This window comes from Rhinolophus sinicus, chromosome 1 (assembly GCF_057876585.1).
Source record: "Rhinolophus sinicus isolate RSI-liver-muscle chromosome 1, RSI-T2T, whole genome shotgun sequence".
NCBI classification, from domain to species: Eukaryota; Metazoa; Chordata; class Mammalia; order Chiroptera; family Rhinolophidae; genus Rhinolophus; species Rhinolophus sinicus.
The window spans coordinates 8700998-8718742 of NC_142501.1; the positions used below are offsets into that span (position 1 = coordinate 8700998).

Below are 17745 nucleotides of genomic sequence, written 5' to 3' on the forward strand. Positions count from 1 at the left end.
TTGCCTGGAGTATCTGAAGTGAGCCTCTGGGAAAGAGCAGCAGTGAGAATCCCAGCAGCGATTCCTTTAGGTCCAGTGGTATCCCTAGCCCTTTCTTCTGTTCCATTGCATAGCCCCACATCCCTCCGCTCAAGCCCGCTTTCCCTAAGCAGAAGCTGGGTTTTTGTACTCAGCAACCAAGAGTCCTGATAATACCAAAGTAGGACTCTCCAAGTATGTAATGTCATCTGTGCGAAAAGTAACGTGGTTTTTACTACTGAAAGGATTCAGTTTAAATGACCACTTGAACGGGGTTTAAGAGAGAGGGTTTCTGCCACCTGAGGGTGGGAGCCCTCAGGCACAGCAGCTACCTCCACGTGAGAGCTTGCCACGGACCAGGCACGTGTGGGAAGCTACGTGGGAGGCTGCGCTTCAGGCGGGTTCATTAGGACGTCCACGTTCTTCATTTCTAAGTTAGAGGTTCTTGAACTTTTTAGTCTCAGGATCCTCTTAGGATCTTAAAAATCAAAAACCTCAAGAGTTTTTGTGTGGGTTTCAGCTGTAGGTATTTACCATAATGGAAATCAAAATCAAGACATATAAAAGATTTAAAAAGAACAAAACCCCATCACATGTTAACATAAATATTTTTATTAAAAGTAACTTTTTCAAAACAAAATAGATGAGTGGCACTGTTTTACATTTTTGCACATCGTTTATATCTGACTGAAGACAATGGGATCCTTACATCTGCTTCTTCGTTCAATACGTTGCTTTGACTGAAGGACATAAAAGCTGGCCTCATACAGACATGCAGTTGGAAAAGGAACCTCATGAAGCTCCTGAAAGGGTTTCAGGTACCCCCAGGAGCCCACAGACTACACTCTGAGAACCACTGCAGTAAACTACAGTGCTTCTCAGTTAGACACTCTATATTGAATTAATACTACAGCTGACAATTCCTTCCATGGCCAACACATTTTAAACAAATTTCAAAAGGGGGTGGTGGTGGTAAAGGAAACTTGAATTATCTTACTAATTCAATTTTAAGTGACACCAATCGTCAACTTGAGTTCAAAAATTATTCTTTTGCCAGCTAAGGTTACCTATTAGATTTTTTTCAAGTTTACTTTTCTAAACTAAAAAGAGAAAGCAATATGTCATACACAAAGTTAACATTTGTACAGTGGTTTCTCAGTTTACAAAACCTCTTTCTGTGGCCACATGATGCCATTTAGTCCTTAGAAGCCACTTCCCAGAGGAGGAAAATTCGGTGCAGAGGTGACTTGTCCAAGATTGCCATCAGTAACCTGTGGACAGGCTTCCTCGTGACCAAGCCACATGCTCACAGGACAGCTCCGGCCAGACTCTAATACACACCTGTCTCACTTGTACAAGCTGGCTTTCTAACCTAGGAAGAGGGGATCCTTTATTTGCATTCACTTTTTTTCACATACACGAGAGACAGCATCTGTTCTAGAATCCAACTAGATTTTATTTGACGAAGAATACAATATAACTGCAGGAAGAGCAAACTGAAAAGACAAAGCAGAAAGGACACGGTTCTATCTCATTTATAATTAAGTAACTAAAAACAATACAGTTGAGCTTGATGGAAGAATTCTTTTTCTAGTGCCCATACCTGAAAGACAAAGTCAATTATTTTATAAATTTCTTGATAATTGCCTGTTTTGAGACTATAAAACCCTCTGAAAACATATGAGCAAATCTGATGAAAACTTTGAAGAGAGGTAAATGGCCACGAGTGTGCTCTAAGACTGGGTTATGACACTAGTCTCTGCCCTTCCATCTTGTCACCCTCCGTACCAGCTGACCCGCTGCCCGCTTTTTAGTGACCATCCCTTCCTGGGGTTCAACTGTTTCCACCTACATTTAGGAGACAGATCCCGGGCAGTATCAGGGAGGTGACAGGGAAAAGTCAGAGCTGCTGTTTGTGGAAGGGAACTCCACCTGTTGGCTCCAGCCAGCGGCTCAGTTTGAGCTCTGGGCCTCCCCTACCTATAGCAGCCTTTTTCACCTCAACTCAGGCAAGTTTGTGGGCAAATACAGAGAATAGTAATCGAACAGCCTTCAATTTCAAAAATCTATCACCAGCTCCAATGACAGCCCTGATTACACTGAGCACTAGAGAAAGAGAACTATAGAAAAACTAGGTATGGATTTCAAGTGGTTTCTGATTTCCCCAGAAGCCAAAATATGGCTATAACAAGATTATAAAAATAAACAAGGTCAGGAAATTTCTTCCACATATAAATGGATTTCTTGAACACAAAATACTTCATTATTTTCTTACTTAATATTTTGTCCTGGTTCTTTTTTGGGCAGTTAGCCTCTGATGCAAACACTCCGTTGTATGGATGAAAACTGGGGTTCTAGAACTCCACATCACTGTTTCAGTCAGCCCGAAGGAATAGAAGATCCTTGGAGCACTTTTTGTAAGAAATCCACTTGAATATTGTCAAAAAACGTTGTGTCAAATTCCACACAGGGTGGAAGTTTAGTTTTTGTTAGTGGGCTGGAGAGCAACCCAGAAGCTGTCTATCAGATTATACAAGACCGTAATTTGTTCCTTCTGAATTTGTTTTCCTGGTGCACTGAAAACCACTGCCTGGCAGAGTCACTGATTGGATAAAGAGGCAGTGTCATAGCCCAACATGAGGAATTCTTCACACCTCCACTTCTTAGGCTCAGCCCTGGGCACATGGAATGGGCGACACAGGACAATTTTGGTCTAAAACAGAATCCTGAGCCTGCTCAGAAGAAATCATACAGGCCTCTTGAGAACTCAGAAAAGTGCTTCTGCCTTGACATATTTTACTGTCATGGTTCCAGGCAGAATGCAAGCTTCCCAAGGCCAGGAAAGGACTGTCTCATACATTTTTATATCTTACACATTACTCAGCATACACTTTGCTGAATGGAGCGCAATGGTATGAGTTAGATACTGAGTATTTGGCAGGTTTCCTAAAAATGAACTTGCATTTGATATGACTTCCAAAACGCTTTACCTAAGTAAATCATCAAGTCTAAAAGCAAAATAACTGTACCAATAAGGGATTTCTAAACCCTTAACAAACTAAAGAACCCTAGTTTCTGTTTTTACAACTATCACCTATTAATCTAAACTCATATTTTAAAATCCTCTCCCCATATAAGATTTGATAAAGTAAATGACCAACAATTCAACAGAAAAAAGGCATTTCAGAGAAAAACAGAAAAATAATTCAACAGAAAAAAGGCATTTTAGAGAAAAATATGAGGCATAAAAACATATGAAAAGTAGCCCAATCTCACTCAAAATTCAAAAAATGTCACTAAGTACTAATTTTCAACTATCAGAATAGCTAAGATGGACAAGCTTGATTACAGAGCATTGGCAGGAAATGGAGAAAGGGGCTTTCTGTTGCACTGTTCAGAGGGAGTGTAAATTAGTACATATTCTTGGGAAAGGAAACTCTAACACCATTAAAAATAAAAACATACATACTCCTTACTCAGAAATTCCTCTTTTAAGAATTACTGCCTCAGATATACACGACTCAGACATATACACAAAGAGTCATGAATAAGGATGCTCACCCCCACACATTTTTTAAAAATCAGGGTTTTAATTAGAAAATGAAACAATTCTGTAAATGAAAAGGTGATTCAAATTAATTGGCAGCGCTGAGCCAGTTTTTATGGTAGAAAACTGGTTTATCTTGTGATGGCAATTTTAGTATAGAGGCTGGGTGAATTTTAAACCTGCTTCTAATCTATTTGTAATATTAACTTATTTTTAAGAGAGACATTATTTATGTTTAAAAAAATTTCAGCTACTTCAGTTGCAGTTATTCTGAACGATATACTAATTTAGCTAACTAATGCTATTCTGAACTAATGCTCACATAAATTAATTACAACTATATTTCATTCTGCAATTAATACTTTGCGAATACATATACCGTATTTCCCCGAAAATAAGACCTAGCTGGACTATCAACGCTAATGCGTCTTTTGGAGCAAAACTTAATGTAAGGCCTGGTCTTATGTTATATGAGATCTGGTCTTATATTATAGTTAAATAAGACCGGGTCTTATATTAATTTTTGCTCCAAAAGACGCATTAGAGCTGATGGTCCAGCTAGGTCTTACTTTTGGGGGAACACGGTCATTTTTTTTTTTTTTATGGCTGGCATTATTCTGCCTCAACTTTTCTATGGAGTAGATAGATTTGTTCATTAAAAGTATCTTCCTACACATTGTTTTTAACAGTGAAAAACAGGAAACTGAAATGTCAATCCACAGGGACTGATTAAATTATGGTGCATCTACATGAGAACATACTCTGCAACCACTAGAAGGGAGGTAGCTTATTGTGTGTGGATATGGAAAATCTCCAAAGTGTATGAAACGAAAAAGCAAGGTAAAAAAAAAAAAATTAAAAAAATAAAAAAAATAAATAAAAAGCAAGGTAAGTTACTATGTGTTATATTTTTGCTAAGGCAAAAATTCTATACAGATACCCACCCACAGACATACAAGTATACATATGGAGATAGCTGGGAAAGCTAAGCTCTAGCTGATGGTTATTACCTCCAGGAGTGAGATCAGACGAATAAGGTAGGGGACTCATTTTTGTGGTATACCCTTTTGACCATCTGAATTTAAAATTTTTTTACCATGTCATGTTTTATGGACATAATAACAGTAACTTAGTTGACATAGCCATAAATGCTGTATCAATCAGCATGAGATCAACCAAAGAAACAAGTTGATATGATTCTGCCCCACATTACTTAATTCTTGGAGCCTTATTATGGATGTGATTTTGGAACTATTTAATAGTTACCAAAAAGTAGGCATGTCTTACGGCTCCACGTTGTAAGACTATGCACCCTCCAGCCTGAGGTGGGTCAAAGAATCACGCTGACCACAAAGCCCAGTCTTATAACATCAAAACAGCCAGACACCTACTTTTGGAATTCCCACTCTCTGTTGTCCAGTGGACACACCTGTCGTGTTTTGAGCCAGCGAGAGATGCAGTGGAAGTGAAAAGCATGCTGGAAGAAAAGATACACATTATTAAAAATAACTGTGTAGGCTCCGCAACTACTGACACTACATCTCCAATGCAGTGGAGTGGTTACACACAGCGGGCTGAAGAGCAATGGCGGCCTACAAACAACGGGAGGCAAAGGTCACAACCCATACATCCCGGCTGGGTGCAAGGATATTGTCAATGCAACATTTACTAGAAACGTCATTACAGCTAAAGGAGGAAATTAGGAAGAATGGTGTATGTTCTAGCAGTGAGCTCTCTCCCTTTCTCTTAAGGGAAGATGGAATATGGCCCCCTGGTCCTATTTGGCCTGCAAATGGATTCTTCTACATTCCTTGGACAGACGCAAGGAGGCCCTTGTTTCAAATTTCCCCATTCTTGGTCTCCAAATGCACCCCCTTTGGAGAACAGGAACCCTAGGAGAAGAGCCTTCTCAGTCCTTAGTAGAGTACTGCCACTGCCACCCACCCAGAGCTGAGATGGGCACTTCCCCAACCTTGCCACACCCAGTTCAACTCTGTTCAAAGGACTTTATTTCCAGATTTGTTCACTGATGCTCAGTACTCATTCAATAAGCCTTTAATGGGTGAGGGACTTTGTCTTAAAAGGAATGAGATAAAAAATTAGGGTAAAAGGAAGTATTATGATGAGCAAACTGCACACAAGCAGCTGAATGAGCATCAAAGGGCTTATGTCATGATCACGACAGGAAAAAAGGCAAGAGTAGCAGGAATCCTGGTAACTGACAGGGAGCTAGGAGTTGGCTTCCGATCTGGGGAAAAGGAATACCTGTTTGCCGTTTTTTCGGGCACGCGTTAATAACATGCAGATGCTAATGACAGCACCTCTGCAACGGACATTTATTGTCCTCTCCCTGCTCATGTGGGCATAGTATTAAGAGAGAAGTGGCAAGTGCTCCTCCTTATCTAATCTGTAATGGGTCAGCTGAGGTGGGGACAGACGGGAATGCTGACACCCCAACAAAAACAATGAAAGCTTTTGCAGGCTTGGTTTAATAACAGCCTTGAAATCTGGTCAGTTATGTCTCCCCAAACATGCATGGAACGTAAAGAAGAATATCAGCGTGGATGATTATCTTGTGAACTATCTTTTGACAAAGAGAAAAATAGAATTCAGTAATTAAGAGTGGAATCCACAGCTAGAACACTACAAATACTCTACAGGAGTGAAAATTCTCCCGGAGTGACAGCTTTTGGAAGATGCTTTTCCTGTTGACTCTCATACAACTTGTTATGAAAAAGAAAAAAACCCATGCAATTTCTAAAAGGTAGGAAGTGGTGGCATTTTTCTCAATCATGGGGACAGGCTCACCTAAGTGTATCTGACACACCTTTCTCCACCTCCCACTTCCCCCATTAGGCACTTTGCAGAAGTACATGGTCCTTGTACATCCCAACTGCCTGAGAAGATGAGAGAGAGAGGGGCTGCAGGGCAGGTGACAGCATTCCTGAACATTCCTGAGCCCAACTTTCTTCCTGTTAATAATCTAAGATACATTACGGGTATGTTTAGCAGTCTCCAAGTACCCTGGCCAGTGCTTTCCTGCTTACAGGTGATGTTAACATGCCTTCCGTCATTTGAGCATTACAGCTCCCCTGGCAAGCAAGCAAGGCGGGTATTATCATCTTCAGTTTATACACAGGAAACTGAAACCCAGACAAGGTAAGTGACCTGTCTAATTCACGGAGCTGGTTAGTAGACCCACTAGAACCCAGGACCAGCGCAAAGGCGCTGCCACACCATGCCGGCTCCTCCTTATGCCACGCTCTCTGAGGAAGTCTCTCCTTAACCCTAATTAGGGGAAGCTCACCCCCTTTCCTTCCACCAGAGAAACGTGGTTCTTAGAACATGCCTGAATGCCAGGGAGAGCAAAGAGCCTGATACTTTTTATTTCTTTACCCCCAAGAACAACAAAGGCTGTCCCTGAGCTAACACAGGCTTCTGTGAAACTGCCCACAGGGCCGACAGAATTAAGAACGTCACCACAGGTGTGGGTGAGCCTCAAGTACTGACAGTCCTATCTCTTCAGTAACCAGCACCCCCCAAATTTGTATTTCTATTTATTTAGCAAACATTATGCTTACTATGTGCAAACAAGTGTTGTAAGCACTTTCAGCATAAAATCATTTCAGTCTGATTAAACTCTATGCAGTCTAGCGTTAGCTCTACTTTACATGAGGGAACCAGGGCTGAGAGGCGTCAAATACCTGTCCAAAGTCACTTAGTAAGTCACACAGACAGGGAATGGTGGTCTGACTTGGAGTCTCTTAGGCCTGTGCCATGTGGGGGCTGTGGGTCCTCTGTTTCCTTGGCACAGGAGATCCAGACAGGACAATTTTAGCTCATCTGACTGGGACTATATGGCTATACGGATGAAGTTTTAACACATGCTAGAAATAACATATTTGATGTTTGTTATCCTTCACAGCTGTCACACCCTGGAAGGCCATACATTCAGTCCAACGATGCTGCCCCAAACATTTTTGGCATGAGCCATGTTAAAAAAAAAAAAAAAAAAACACAAAAAAAATCCTTAGTACATTTGACACATTTAAAATGCGCATGCACACACATGCACGCATTTGAACACTCAATTTATCAACAAACTTAGTTCCATAAGACAGCCTTAAAAAACATCTGTTAAGATAAAGATTTCCACCAACAGGAGAAAATGCCCCAAACTGTGCCATACACTTTGAAAACAATTCCCAGAGATGAATCCCCAAAACATTGCTAGCAAAAGTAGACCTACTCTGTAATGAAGACAAACTACTGCCTCTGCAATAATAAGTTTTACCCTGTAACAGGTGAATGGTACAAAGACTGAAAATCTTTTTTACTATTTGTATACCTTTAGGGAGAAAGGTGGGCTAGTCATTTTTTTTCCTAGTTATTTTCAAGACTGGCAAAGCAGGAAAAGCGGCAATGTTTACAAGCCATGCTGATAGGGAAAGATGTTTCCTTACGTTACAGACTCCCCAAGCCACGGTGCACTCTTCAGAAGTAGCAGACGCCTGGTTAGCTTGACATTCTATGCCTGTGGGGACAAGTACAAGGTCACTGACGCTCAGGAGCACGACCTGTCAATGTCTAGCAGTTCGACCTGCTGGGGGGCGGGGCGGGGCGGGGGGGGTGTAAACCTGAACATCGTCTCCAGGGGTTAATTAGCTGTAATTTTTTTTTGGATTTTTTTTTTTTACCTGTCTATGCGTATTTCTAAATTTTATTTTATTTTTTTAATTTAAATTTAAATTTTTTTGTAATTGTTTTTTAATGAATGTGAAAAAGGGTGAAGAATAGAGAAGGCAGAGATGTGACTTAACAGTGTGCTGTGCAATGATTTCCTAGCCTTGCTCAAAAACAGTAACGAAGGAAAAGGCACTTTTCAATTCTGCACATAACCTGACTTGTCCAAATGAAAGTGATTGCTCCTAATTTGGTGAATTTCCAAGTTCTTAGGGCCACCTCCTAACTCTTACTGTTCTGAGAAGTGGCATCTTTCCTCTACTCTCGCTGAATGCTTCCTCATAGGCCCTCAGAACCCCCAGGCTTGCCCACGTGAAGCTCCAAAGCCTAACGGGGTCAGGCAGACACATGTGAATTGGGACAGAAGCAAGACCAATCAGGTGAAGAGGCCTGTGGCAAACTGTAGAGTATGCTCTGCACAGACATCACAACTCAAGTCTTTAAAACACTGTCCATAAAGCAAATGTTAGGCCAGTGGGTTAGAGATTTGGAGCCCAGCACTTAGCAATGCTTATGGCCCCTGAAAAGATTGTGCCAGACCAACAGAGCAAATTATTGAAAAATGTACGCAATATCAATTTCATAGAGGGGGGGGAAAGGAGGGGAACTTCAATAGAATGAAAATCTGACTGAAATCAAGAACTGATGAGTAAAGCTCTACTGCGGATAAGTATTCAAGGAACAAGCATTACTAATGTATAATTTGCTTTCTCTAAAGGTGGTAACTCAATGGAGTCTCCCTTATGAAGAAGAAAAAGCTTCGGGAAAGACTATTTAACAGGAGACAATTACTTCAAATTTCCATAGGTGGAAAATAGTAAAATTGTAAGAAAATGATGCAGAGATGTTAATGGGTATGTCTGGTTTTAGGGGAAGAGGTGTATCACAATAAGGGTTTTTATCCCCACCCCTCAAAAATATGAAAGGCAAAGGATCTGAAATCCCAGAACTTGCTTTTGTTACCCACATTCATGCTACGAAGAGAATAAGTGGGTTTCCTTTGATAAGAGTGGAGAATCTAGGGTCTATGCAATATATTCAAGAATTTATTGGGGCTGTGAATACACTACTATATTCAAAGGGATGGCAGAGAAAATAAAATTTCAAGTTGGATCCTCTCACTTAGATGAGGACTACGTATTATGAAATTAGCTAAATAAGAGGCACAATTATCATTTAATAATAACCAAAAAAACCACTTCTACAAACACAGAAAACGGGGGCCAAACACGTATTTATTCCTTACCAGAAAATCCCTAACAAAGAACAAAGTACATAGGAGGGATAGGATTGCGATCTAGAATGCCAGATAAAAATGGCATGAAAAATTACTATATACGAGTGTTCAATGGCCTCAAAAACAGAATGTTTTCGAGCTTTTGGTGAAGTTAGTCATTAGTTTAAACAGGAGAAGGAACAGGGGAACACTGTCAACCTAGAGCAGACAGCCCAGCAGCACTAACAGGTTCCTGCCAGACCCCTGCAAAGGCAGGAGCTTATTTCATGTGATACATAAAGCTTGGGGACTTTTCAATTTCAATACAAGAGCATTACCACCAAAGGACTGCCATGGAAGCAATGGCTTCATCTCAGAAGCAGACATTTCACACTTTTAAAACATTGGTGGACCTGTGACTTTAGGAAGAGACTAACTTCTTATGGGCAAAGGCTAGGTCTAAGCCCTTCTGCATGCCCTCTTCATCTGGAACAAGATTACCTGAGGTCATGGAAAAAAGAACACCTAGCAGAGTGCATATCTCTGTAAAACACCAAAAATAGGGCAATATAAAATAAATATGAAGCTGTTGTAGGGTATGTAGTATGAATTAGGACTCAAAAAAGGAAAACCAAGAATGTTTTGTAGGAAAATCCAACTGGGGCACAGCCATAATCACTCTTATTTATCTACAGCTATGTACATAATTATTCATTTAATGCCAGACCAGAATCTGTTAGAAAATGACCATTGCAATACCAAGATTCCTATTTTCATCTTTAACAAAGTCTTTTTACAAGAACCAATCCTTTTCTGAAAGGAAGACAAGCCCAGTTGTGGCAACCAGACTTTTCTTGAGTGCCTGCATTAAACAAAAGGGTATGTTTCAGGGTCAAAACTCAAAAGACTTGATCTCAGTTGTTTTATCTTGGTGCCTAGTAAATGGCCCAGAATGTAAATATTCATTGGATAAAAGACATGACTTGAAAATACTTTAATTTTTTGTTGTAGGAGTTCAATGTTCTACTTCTTCATCTGACATTTAAAATACATAAGGCAGGTGTCTAACTGAAAGCCTACAGTGACCCCTCAGTGTTCAACTCTCTCTAAGAGAAGACAGGATACCAGTGGCCTTTGTCTGTCATGGTCTTTTTAAGAAGTGCATTCTCTTCCATCCAGAGACACACACAACTTAAATATAGAGGTTAAAAAAAAAAAATCAGGGTTATATAAAATCATGAACTATTTCCAGAAGAGAGCACCAAAAAAATAAAATTTTCTCTGGGCGCAACTCCTTGTGAAAACATAAGGCAAAGTAATTGGCAAGCATGTAATCAAATACCCCACCCAAACACATTTAAAACTGTGCGTGTGTTTTTCTGTGATGGGTTTCTTCTATCTGTGTTAAACACCACGGTAGCTGCTGATCTGCTTTGACTGTTGTGGGAAAAGGTAAACAGGGTCAAAACTCAAAAGAAGCCAAGGGCAATAAGCTACCAACACCTGCCATGATTGCTTTCCTACACAAAGCATTTGATTTGTGCTTTCAAAAGTGCAATGATCACAGATTATTCCCTATTTTGTGTTTTTATTACTCACTGAGGAAATATTTAGTGAGAACCTATAATGTACTGGACACTATGCTAGACGCTGGGAATAGAGCAGTAAATAACACGGACATGACTGAGAACCAATGAAATTAAATGGTCGTTACAAACGATGTCTTAGGAATATTTAACAGAACTGTCATAGCCTGTGTTTGTATGTTAAATATGGTGAGGGAAAACATCTTTGAGCAAGGTGAGATCTGAAGACCAATTATAGGTTAGTTCTGCACTGCCCAATAAAGTAGCCACTGGACACATGTGGTTACTGAGCACTGTGTATGTGGCTAGTTTGAATTGAGATGTGCTGTAACTTAAACTGCAAAGCCTTAGTACAAAAAAATGTAAAATATTTCACTTTAAAATATTGATTGCAGTTGAAATTAAAATATTTTGGATATAGGACAAATAAAATACAAATTATCTGTTTCTTTTTATTTTATTCATGTAGGTAGCAGTACATTTTAAATTACGTATATTTGCATTTAGATTAGACGGTGCTGAGTTAGACCAAGGTAGGGGGACAAGAGGTGGAGAATATTCCAGGCAGAGGGAACAGGATATGTGAGGGCTCTAAAAAAGAGCATGGACACTTCAAGAATGGAGAGCCAGAGAAACTAACTACTAGAGTGAGCAGGAGAGTGGCTCATGATGACGCTGGAGAGGTAGATGAGTGATTTAAAACTAAGTACCTACAATTTCAATTCTAGAAAGTTGACATTTCTTTGCCCCACTTCTGATCTCGATAGAAAACCATTTTAATACCTGGATGAAAAAGTAATCTCAACTTTTTCTAATGTGGTCAACCTTCTTGCCCCTAGTGCTATATGGATACTAAGTCTGTCAATAGCTATCAAGTTCACCATGTGTTGACTACCATGTGTGATGGAGTATGTGGAGATTTAAATGAAATTTCTCTAGTGCAATTAATTGCCTATTTAGATGTTGGCAGTGATGTCCTCTTACATATCGGGCTAACATTCAAAATCCTTACTTCTTAGGCTTTTCTTTATAAATCTTGCTGAGCACACACTAACTTGGATAGAATATTTTAGCTCAAAGTTTACTTTCTTCCTTTTACCACTTTTGCCTTTGAGTCTGGGTCCGAGATGGGAAATACAGAGGAATGATCAACAATGCTTCTGGGTCCACAATTCACTGTAAATGTGACTATGCCATCTTTAGATTGAGTAGATATATTCTGAGAGATGGGTATGCCTCCAGAACATCATAAAAAACTAATCTGTTTCAAACATACCAATGGACTAGATGCAGAAGACCCCAAGTGCTCTGACTGTGCTTTGTATTTCATTGTGAAGGATAAATAACATTGGTGACATCAGAAAAGCCACAATCTCTGTAACCTTCTCAATTACCCCTGCCCCCCCCCCCCATTTACTTACAAAGATCCATAATGTGGTTCCTGCAGATGGCACAGTTATCAACCACAATGTCCCAGGCCCACAGGGCTACTGCATTCCACTGCAAAAAGAAAAAGGGGCACAATGCAGTCATACACATACGCATACACACACTCTAGGATTTCATGCTGCAGTGGCGTTAATCATCTCTTTGGCCACAGGGACCACCAAACAAGAGTCTTTGGATATTACTTTCTTCTTATTTATTGTATCAGATGGCAATAGTAAGCTATACATGTGCTTACCCATTTCCCAAACAGCTGAGTACATGAACACAGAAATTAACGTGTCATCTTTTAATTTTACTTTTTCCTACAGCTTAAAATGATCTGGTCAGCCATATCAATGTAAGCAAATCAGGAATAATTTGTAAGTGCTCGTTTCAGGTTTAATGAGTAGAGTCAAATTATTGTGTAGGTTCCCCTGGCAGTTGCAGGAGAGCTCAATTTCTGCATAAATAAATATCTGCTCTTCAACGCAAGCAAGCATGAGTGGGGAGGTGAACCCTAGGAACAGAATGAACTAAGATGATGATTGGATCATAAAATGGGTAATCGTGGGATAAGCTGGATAAAATAATTACCCAATGTCAGTACACTGAACAAGGTCATCATTTAAGTCTTACAAGATTACTTCCTAACAAATTCTAGAATTGACTAGAATTTTGTTTAGCTCCTCCCATCAAATAAACTGATGTGCTCAACTTTTCATGTGAAGACTCTTATATATAGTTAATTCCAGTAAGAGTTTATCTAAAAGTGGCATTTAAGTAATTCAACCTTCTGGCTTCTGCAATGAAAAAGATTCCCAAACTCCCTTTTCATCCTCTAATTTGGCGCCACTTCCCAAACTGTCATCTCTTTCAATCCAATTCTCAGTGTCTTAGTAACTTCTTCAGCACTTTTTACCAGACAGCTTCAACTTGGTGGAAAAAAATCCTACTTCTATTATTATTCAATATGGCTGCTGATTGTAACTGAACACGCAGTGCCCACAATGAAACACCAAAAATCAACTAGGAGGGGGGTTATTGCCAGTGTTTAGCCAGACGTTCTAGGAATAACATCGTCCCTATTTCAGAATCTTCATTTTGAACAGATTTACTTTATCTTAGGTGGAAATCGACACCTTTCCTCCTGTTAGGAAACCACGATAAGGCATTTCATGCAAAAAGACACGTTCCACATTTTTCGCTTTCCCACTTTCAGCAGGTCGTTCGCAACTAGTACTTAACCCTCACTAAATCAAACAAGATTTGGGCTCGCATTCTCTTTATGACAAATTCCAACATGTTATTTTTTTTTTTTTGGAGGGGGATTCTGGATATGACCACATGACTGGGGCGGCTTGTGTGACAAATCAACAGATCTCTCAAAAGAGCCAAGAGTTACACTCAAGACAAGACACTAACTCGGCGGGGCTCGGGACACAGAGGGGTTAATGATAATGGACGCCTCGATTAGGCGAGGACCGGGTCTGGGTCCCTCACTGAGAGGGACCCCGACGTTCGTAGAGGGGCGGGGCAGGGAGATCACCAGCCTATCTCCTCAGAGGCCTCCAATGCGGTAGGACCTCAGGTTCCCGGCTTTCGCCGCACTGCCCCATCCTCCACCCACCGCATCGCTCCGACTCCCCGCCTTCTACCCACCCCACCCTCTCCTTCCCCACCCCTCCACCACTCCAGTGACAGCTCAGGCGCTTGGCTCCCGCAGCCAAGTCGCAACCCCGCCTAGCTCAATAAGCACATCCGTGATTGGCCCTTCAGCCTCTTAACGAAACCAATAGCGCCACTGACAGTGGACCGCAGGCATGCCGATCAATCCTAAGACCCGCCCTCCGGCTTCCTTTCGTGGTACCCGGTCCCAGGAATGCCCTGAAATGAAGCCCTTTCCTCCGCGCCTCGGTCATCCACGGGCCTGCCAGCCAGATCCGCGCCTCTCTAGCTTCCCTGAGGAAGGCGCTGGCGAGACCCAACCTTTTTCACTTCAAAGCGCTTCTTGCCCGCGCCGCTGTTGGTGCCGGTCGGGGTATCCACATCCATTGCTGCCGCCATTTTGGAAACACACGGTCCGTCGTCCGGCCACTGCGCCTGCGCACCAGCGCACGCCTGCTCCCCCTCCCGCCCCGGCACCTCCTCCCGCCCCCCATCTCTTACTGGCGCGCGAGGAGCAGGTGGGGGCGGAGCATAAGGCCACGCCTCTTAAAGGCGCTGGCGCAGGTCACCCTCCCTCTTGGGTCGGCGGGGGCGGAGGCGGCGGTCGGAGCAGCTGGGGCGGGGCCGGGCGGGGCAGGGCAGACGTGAGCGAGCCGGGTGGAAACGTTCGAAAGGACTCGCTCTCGGCGCCCTCCCCTGGGAAGCCCCCGGCCACACTCCCTTAGTTTGGGCGGCGGCTGCTTCCTCCGCCGCGACTGCGACCTGCCGCCCCGGCCCCGCCCCGCTTCTCCGGCCGCCGCGCTGCTGGCATGCAGGCGGCTTTTCCACTGCGTTCAATCTGGGAAGAGGCAAGGGTGGACGCCCCCCTTCCTGTTGCGGAAACCCGAGTCCGCACTGGCCGTTCGCAAATCCTCACCCGCTAACGATACAGGCTCGAGACACAGCCTCCCTGGGAGGCCTGAGGCTGGGGAGACCAGGGGCCCAGGGCACCGTTTGGTTTTCTGAGTCCAGTTCAGGAAATGATCAGGATTCGACCGGGAGACAGGATCTCCCCGAATGTCCTCCCCAGGGCGAAACTGTGCAGGCATTCCCCAGCCCTGCCTTCAGCTGCCCACCTGAAATAGGTGGAAGAAGGAGGCTTGGGAGCCTGGGAGATGCCATTTCCAGCCCGCCTGAAATACCAGTCCGTCCCAGAATGGTGTTTGGTTAAGATACACGATTTCAACTTCACGCAGTTGAGCACACATTTCCCATTCCCAACTGGTCATCTAACTATGGGGTCCTTCCTCGATTTTGGTCCTTTTCCCGCTCCTTGCATTGTACTTGGATCTGTGGTCGCAGTACTTCCTGAATTTGTTGTATGAGGCATTCAGCCATTTATTCTTCCTGGTCATTCTTTCCCTGCCAAAGCACCTGTATTTTATGTTACCTTCGCATTTCTTGACCAGATATCTGATCTAGGTAATCCCTTTTGCCTCTCTACTCTTGCAGAAATATAATTTAGGTCACTCATAAATCTTACATTGGCTTATTTGAAATCTCATATTTTCTCTTAAAAGAAAATTGGAGCGCAATGGAGTGTGTTGACTCCATTGCTAAACTGGACTAATTGCGATTTGTTTCCCTGCTGTAGTCATAAACAGGAATATCAAATCCGTGAAAACATTACAGCTTTAACCAAACTTAGAGAAAAATTGTTTGAGACCTTAAAAGCATTATAGGAACCTTACAAAGTTTTTCTTAGCTCAAGTTTTGTTACATTAATTCCATGTTAAGATTTCTGTCATCTATTTATTGTACCCTAAAGGCCCCTATAGGAATACTAGAAAACCATAGTAAGTTATTGAGGACATATTTATGCTTCATTCAACAAATTCATTGACTATGTACCAGGTCCTGTTATCAACAGGAGAGATACAGTGATAAAAGGAGTCAAACTCCTACTAGAGAAATAATACACAAGTCGATGAATAAATACATCAGAAAATCTCTGGTATCGGGCGTTGTGAAGAAGACAAAATAAGGTTATGAGATTGATGGGAGTTGGAAGCAACATTAAATTGGGGGGTTAGGCCTCTATGAGGAGTGACATTTAAGCTTAAGTCCTTACTATGGCTTAAAAGGCCTTGCATAATTTGCTACCCATTCATTTTACTATGCTTTAAAAAAAATGCTACATGTACCTTCTATCATAGTTTTTTCATTTATTGGGTTTATTTTTGTATGTCCTTACTAAGAGGGGATTTTGATTGTTTTGTTTATTGATAACAAAAACTGGAACAGTGCCTGGTACATTGTAGGTGCTCAGTATGTCTTGAATGAATAATTTTGAAGCTTTTAGAGCAAGAAGAGTGTGGTAAGAGATGTTGGACAAGCAGGCAGGGCCAGATTAGGTAGGGATTTTATTGCAGATGTTATGGAAAGATATTGGAGGAGTAAATTATGGGAGGGGACTAACTGACAATCTTAAAGATTTTAAAAGTTGTAAAGCTTTGTGAAAAAGGGATTGTAGGGATACAAGAGAGGAAGCAGCAACAATTTCCAAGTTGTCTGATTTGTATATAGCTATGATGGGAAGATGTATGATCTTAGGGGTGGTTCCATTAAGCTCTGTCACCTCATGTGCTATCTCTTTTGGAGATTTGCCTTGCTGTGGCAATTGGCATAACATTCTGTATACTACATTCTGCTGCATAAGCCTACGAAAACTTTTTGTAGGTTTCATACAGATTCTTATTCTTCATAATTTCACTCAGTAGGTAATTAATTTCACTCATAACAATGCAATAGGTTATGATTTTACTTTAGTACTATTCCTTTCAGCCATCCATCCATTCAACAAGTATTTCTAAAATATCTGCAGAACCTGCTGTGTGTCAATTACACCATGCTCGTCTAGATAAAAAGTAATCTGATATTTTAGGTTTTTGCAAAAGGCCCCATTTCATCATTCAACTTATGGTGTGGTAGTACAGAGGTGAGTCAATTGATGATAATTCCAGAGAGTTTTAGGAAAGGGAAGTATACGGTACTGTGAAATAGAAAGCAAGTCTAAGGGTTAGGAGGAAGTCCTCTTAGAGGAAATGGTTTGAGATTGAAGGATGAGCCAGACAAAGGGGTGGAAGCAATGGTATGCTGGTAAATTTTTAAAATCAGCTAAAAAAAAAAAAAAAAGCCTTGATTTGTAGCTTTAGCAGCCAGATTTCAAAATTCCTGAAAGTTTAACAATTGCTCTTGTAAGCTGATGTAAATTGGCTCAGCACTCACACAGAGAGATGTGGGAGAAGGTGGCATTCCAGGTAGAGCCAACAGTAGAAGGGGCTGGAAGCTGGAGTATGTACTCGTATAGAGCACTGGTAAAGAAGCTTGGAATGGATGGAGTATAAAGAGAAACAGTGAACTGAGTCTGCAATAATATTCAAGAGTCAATTGTTAGCATCTCTTCCATATTCAGCAACATCATGTTGGTAGCTTAAAATTGGCCGTAATAGTAGTATTTATATCATGGAAATCAGCAAACACACAAATCAGGGTTCCTCCTA

At 41.6% G+C, this 17745-nt stretch overlaps 1 protein-coding gene across 1 annotated transcript; it reads right to left on the reverse strand.

Annotated features, from left to right (window-relative positions):
* Positions 1 to 607: 607 nt before the first annotated feature.
* RBX1 (ring-box 1) lies at positions 608 to 14681 on the reverse strand. Its single transcript, XM_019734544.3, has 5 exons — positions 14525 to 14681; positions 12532 to 12610; positions 8029 to 8099; positions 4957 to 5042; positions 608 to 1621 (listed from the first exon to the last, which is right to left on the reverse strand). The coding sequence occupies exons 1-5, from the start codon at positions 14600 to 14602 to the stop codon at positions 1609 to 1611; spliced, it is 327 nt and encodes a 108-aa protein (XP_019590103.1). The 5' UTR covers positions 14603 to 14681; the 3' UTR covers positions 608 to 1608.
* Between the last annotated feature and the right edge of the window lie 3064 nt (positions 14682 to 17745).

Excerpts from the sequence above, each read along its gene's own strand:
- RBX1 (XM_019734544.3), bottom strand. The coding sequence starts at position 14,602 with ATGGCGGCAGCAATGGATGTGGATACCCCGACCGGCACCAACAGCGGC. Across the intron at positions 12,611-14,524 it reads AGCGCTTTGAAGTGAAAAAG|TGGAATGCAGTAGCCCTGTG; the intron begins GTTGGGTCTCGC and ends TTCTTTTTGCAG. Across the intron at positions 8,100-12,531 it reads GAACCACATTATGGATCTTT|GCATAGAATGTCAAGCTAAC; the intron begins GTAAGTAAATGG and ends TTGTCCCCACAG.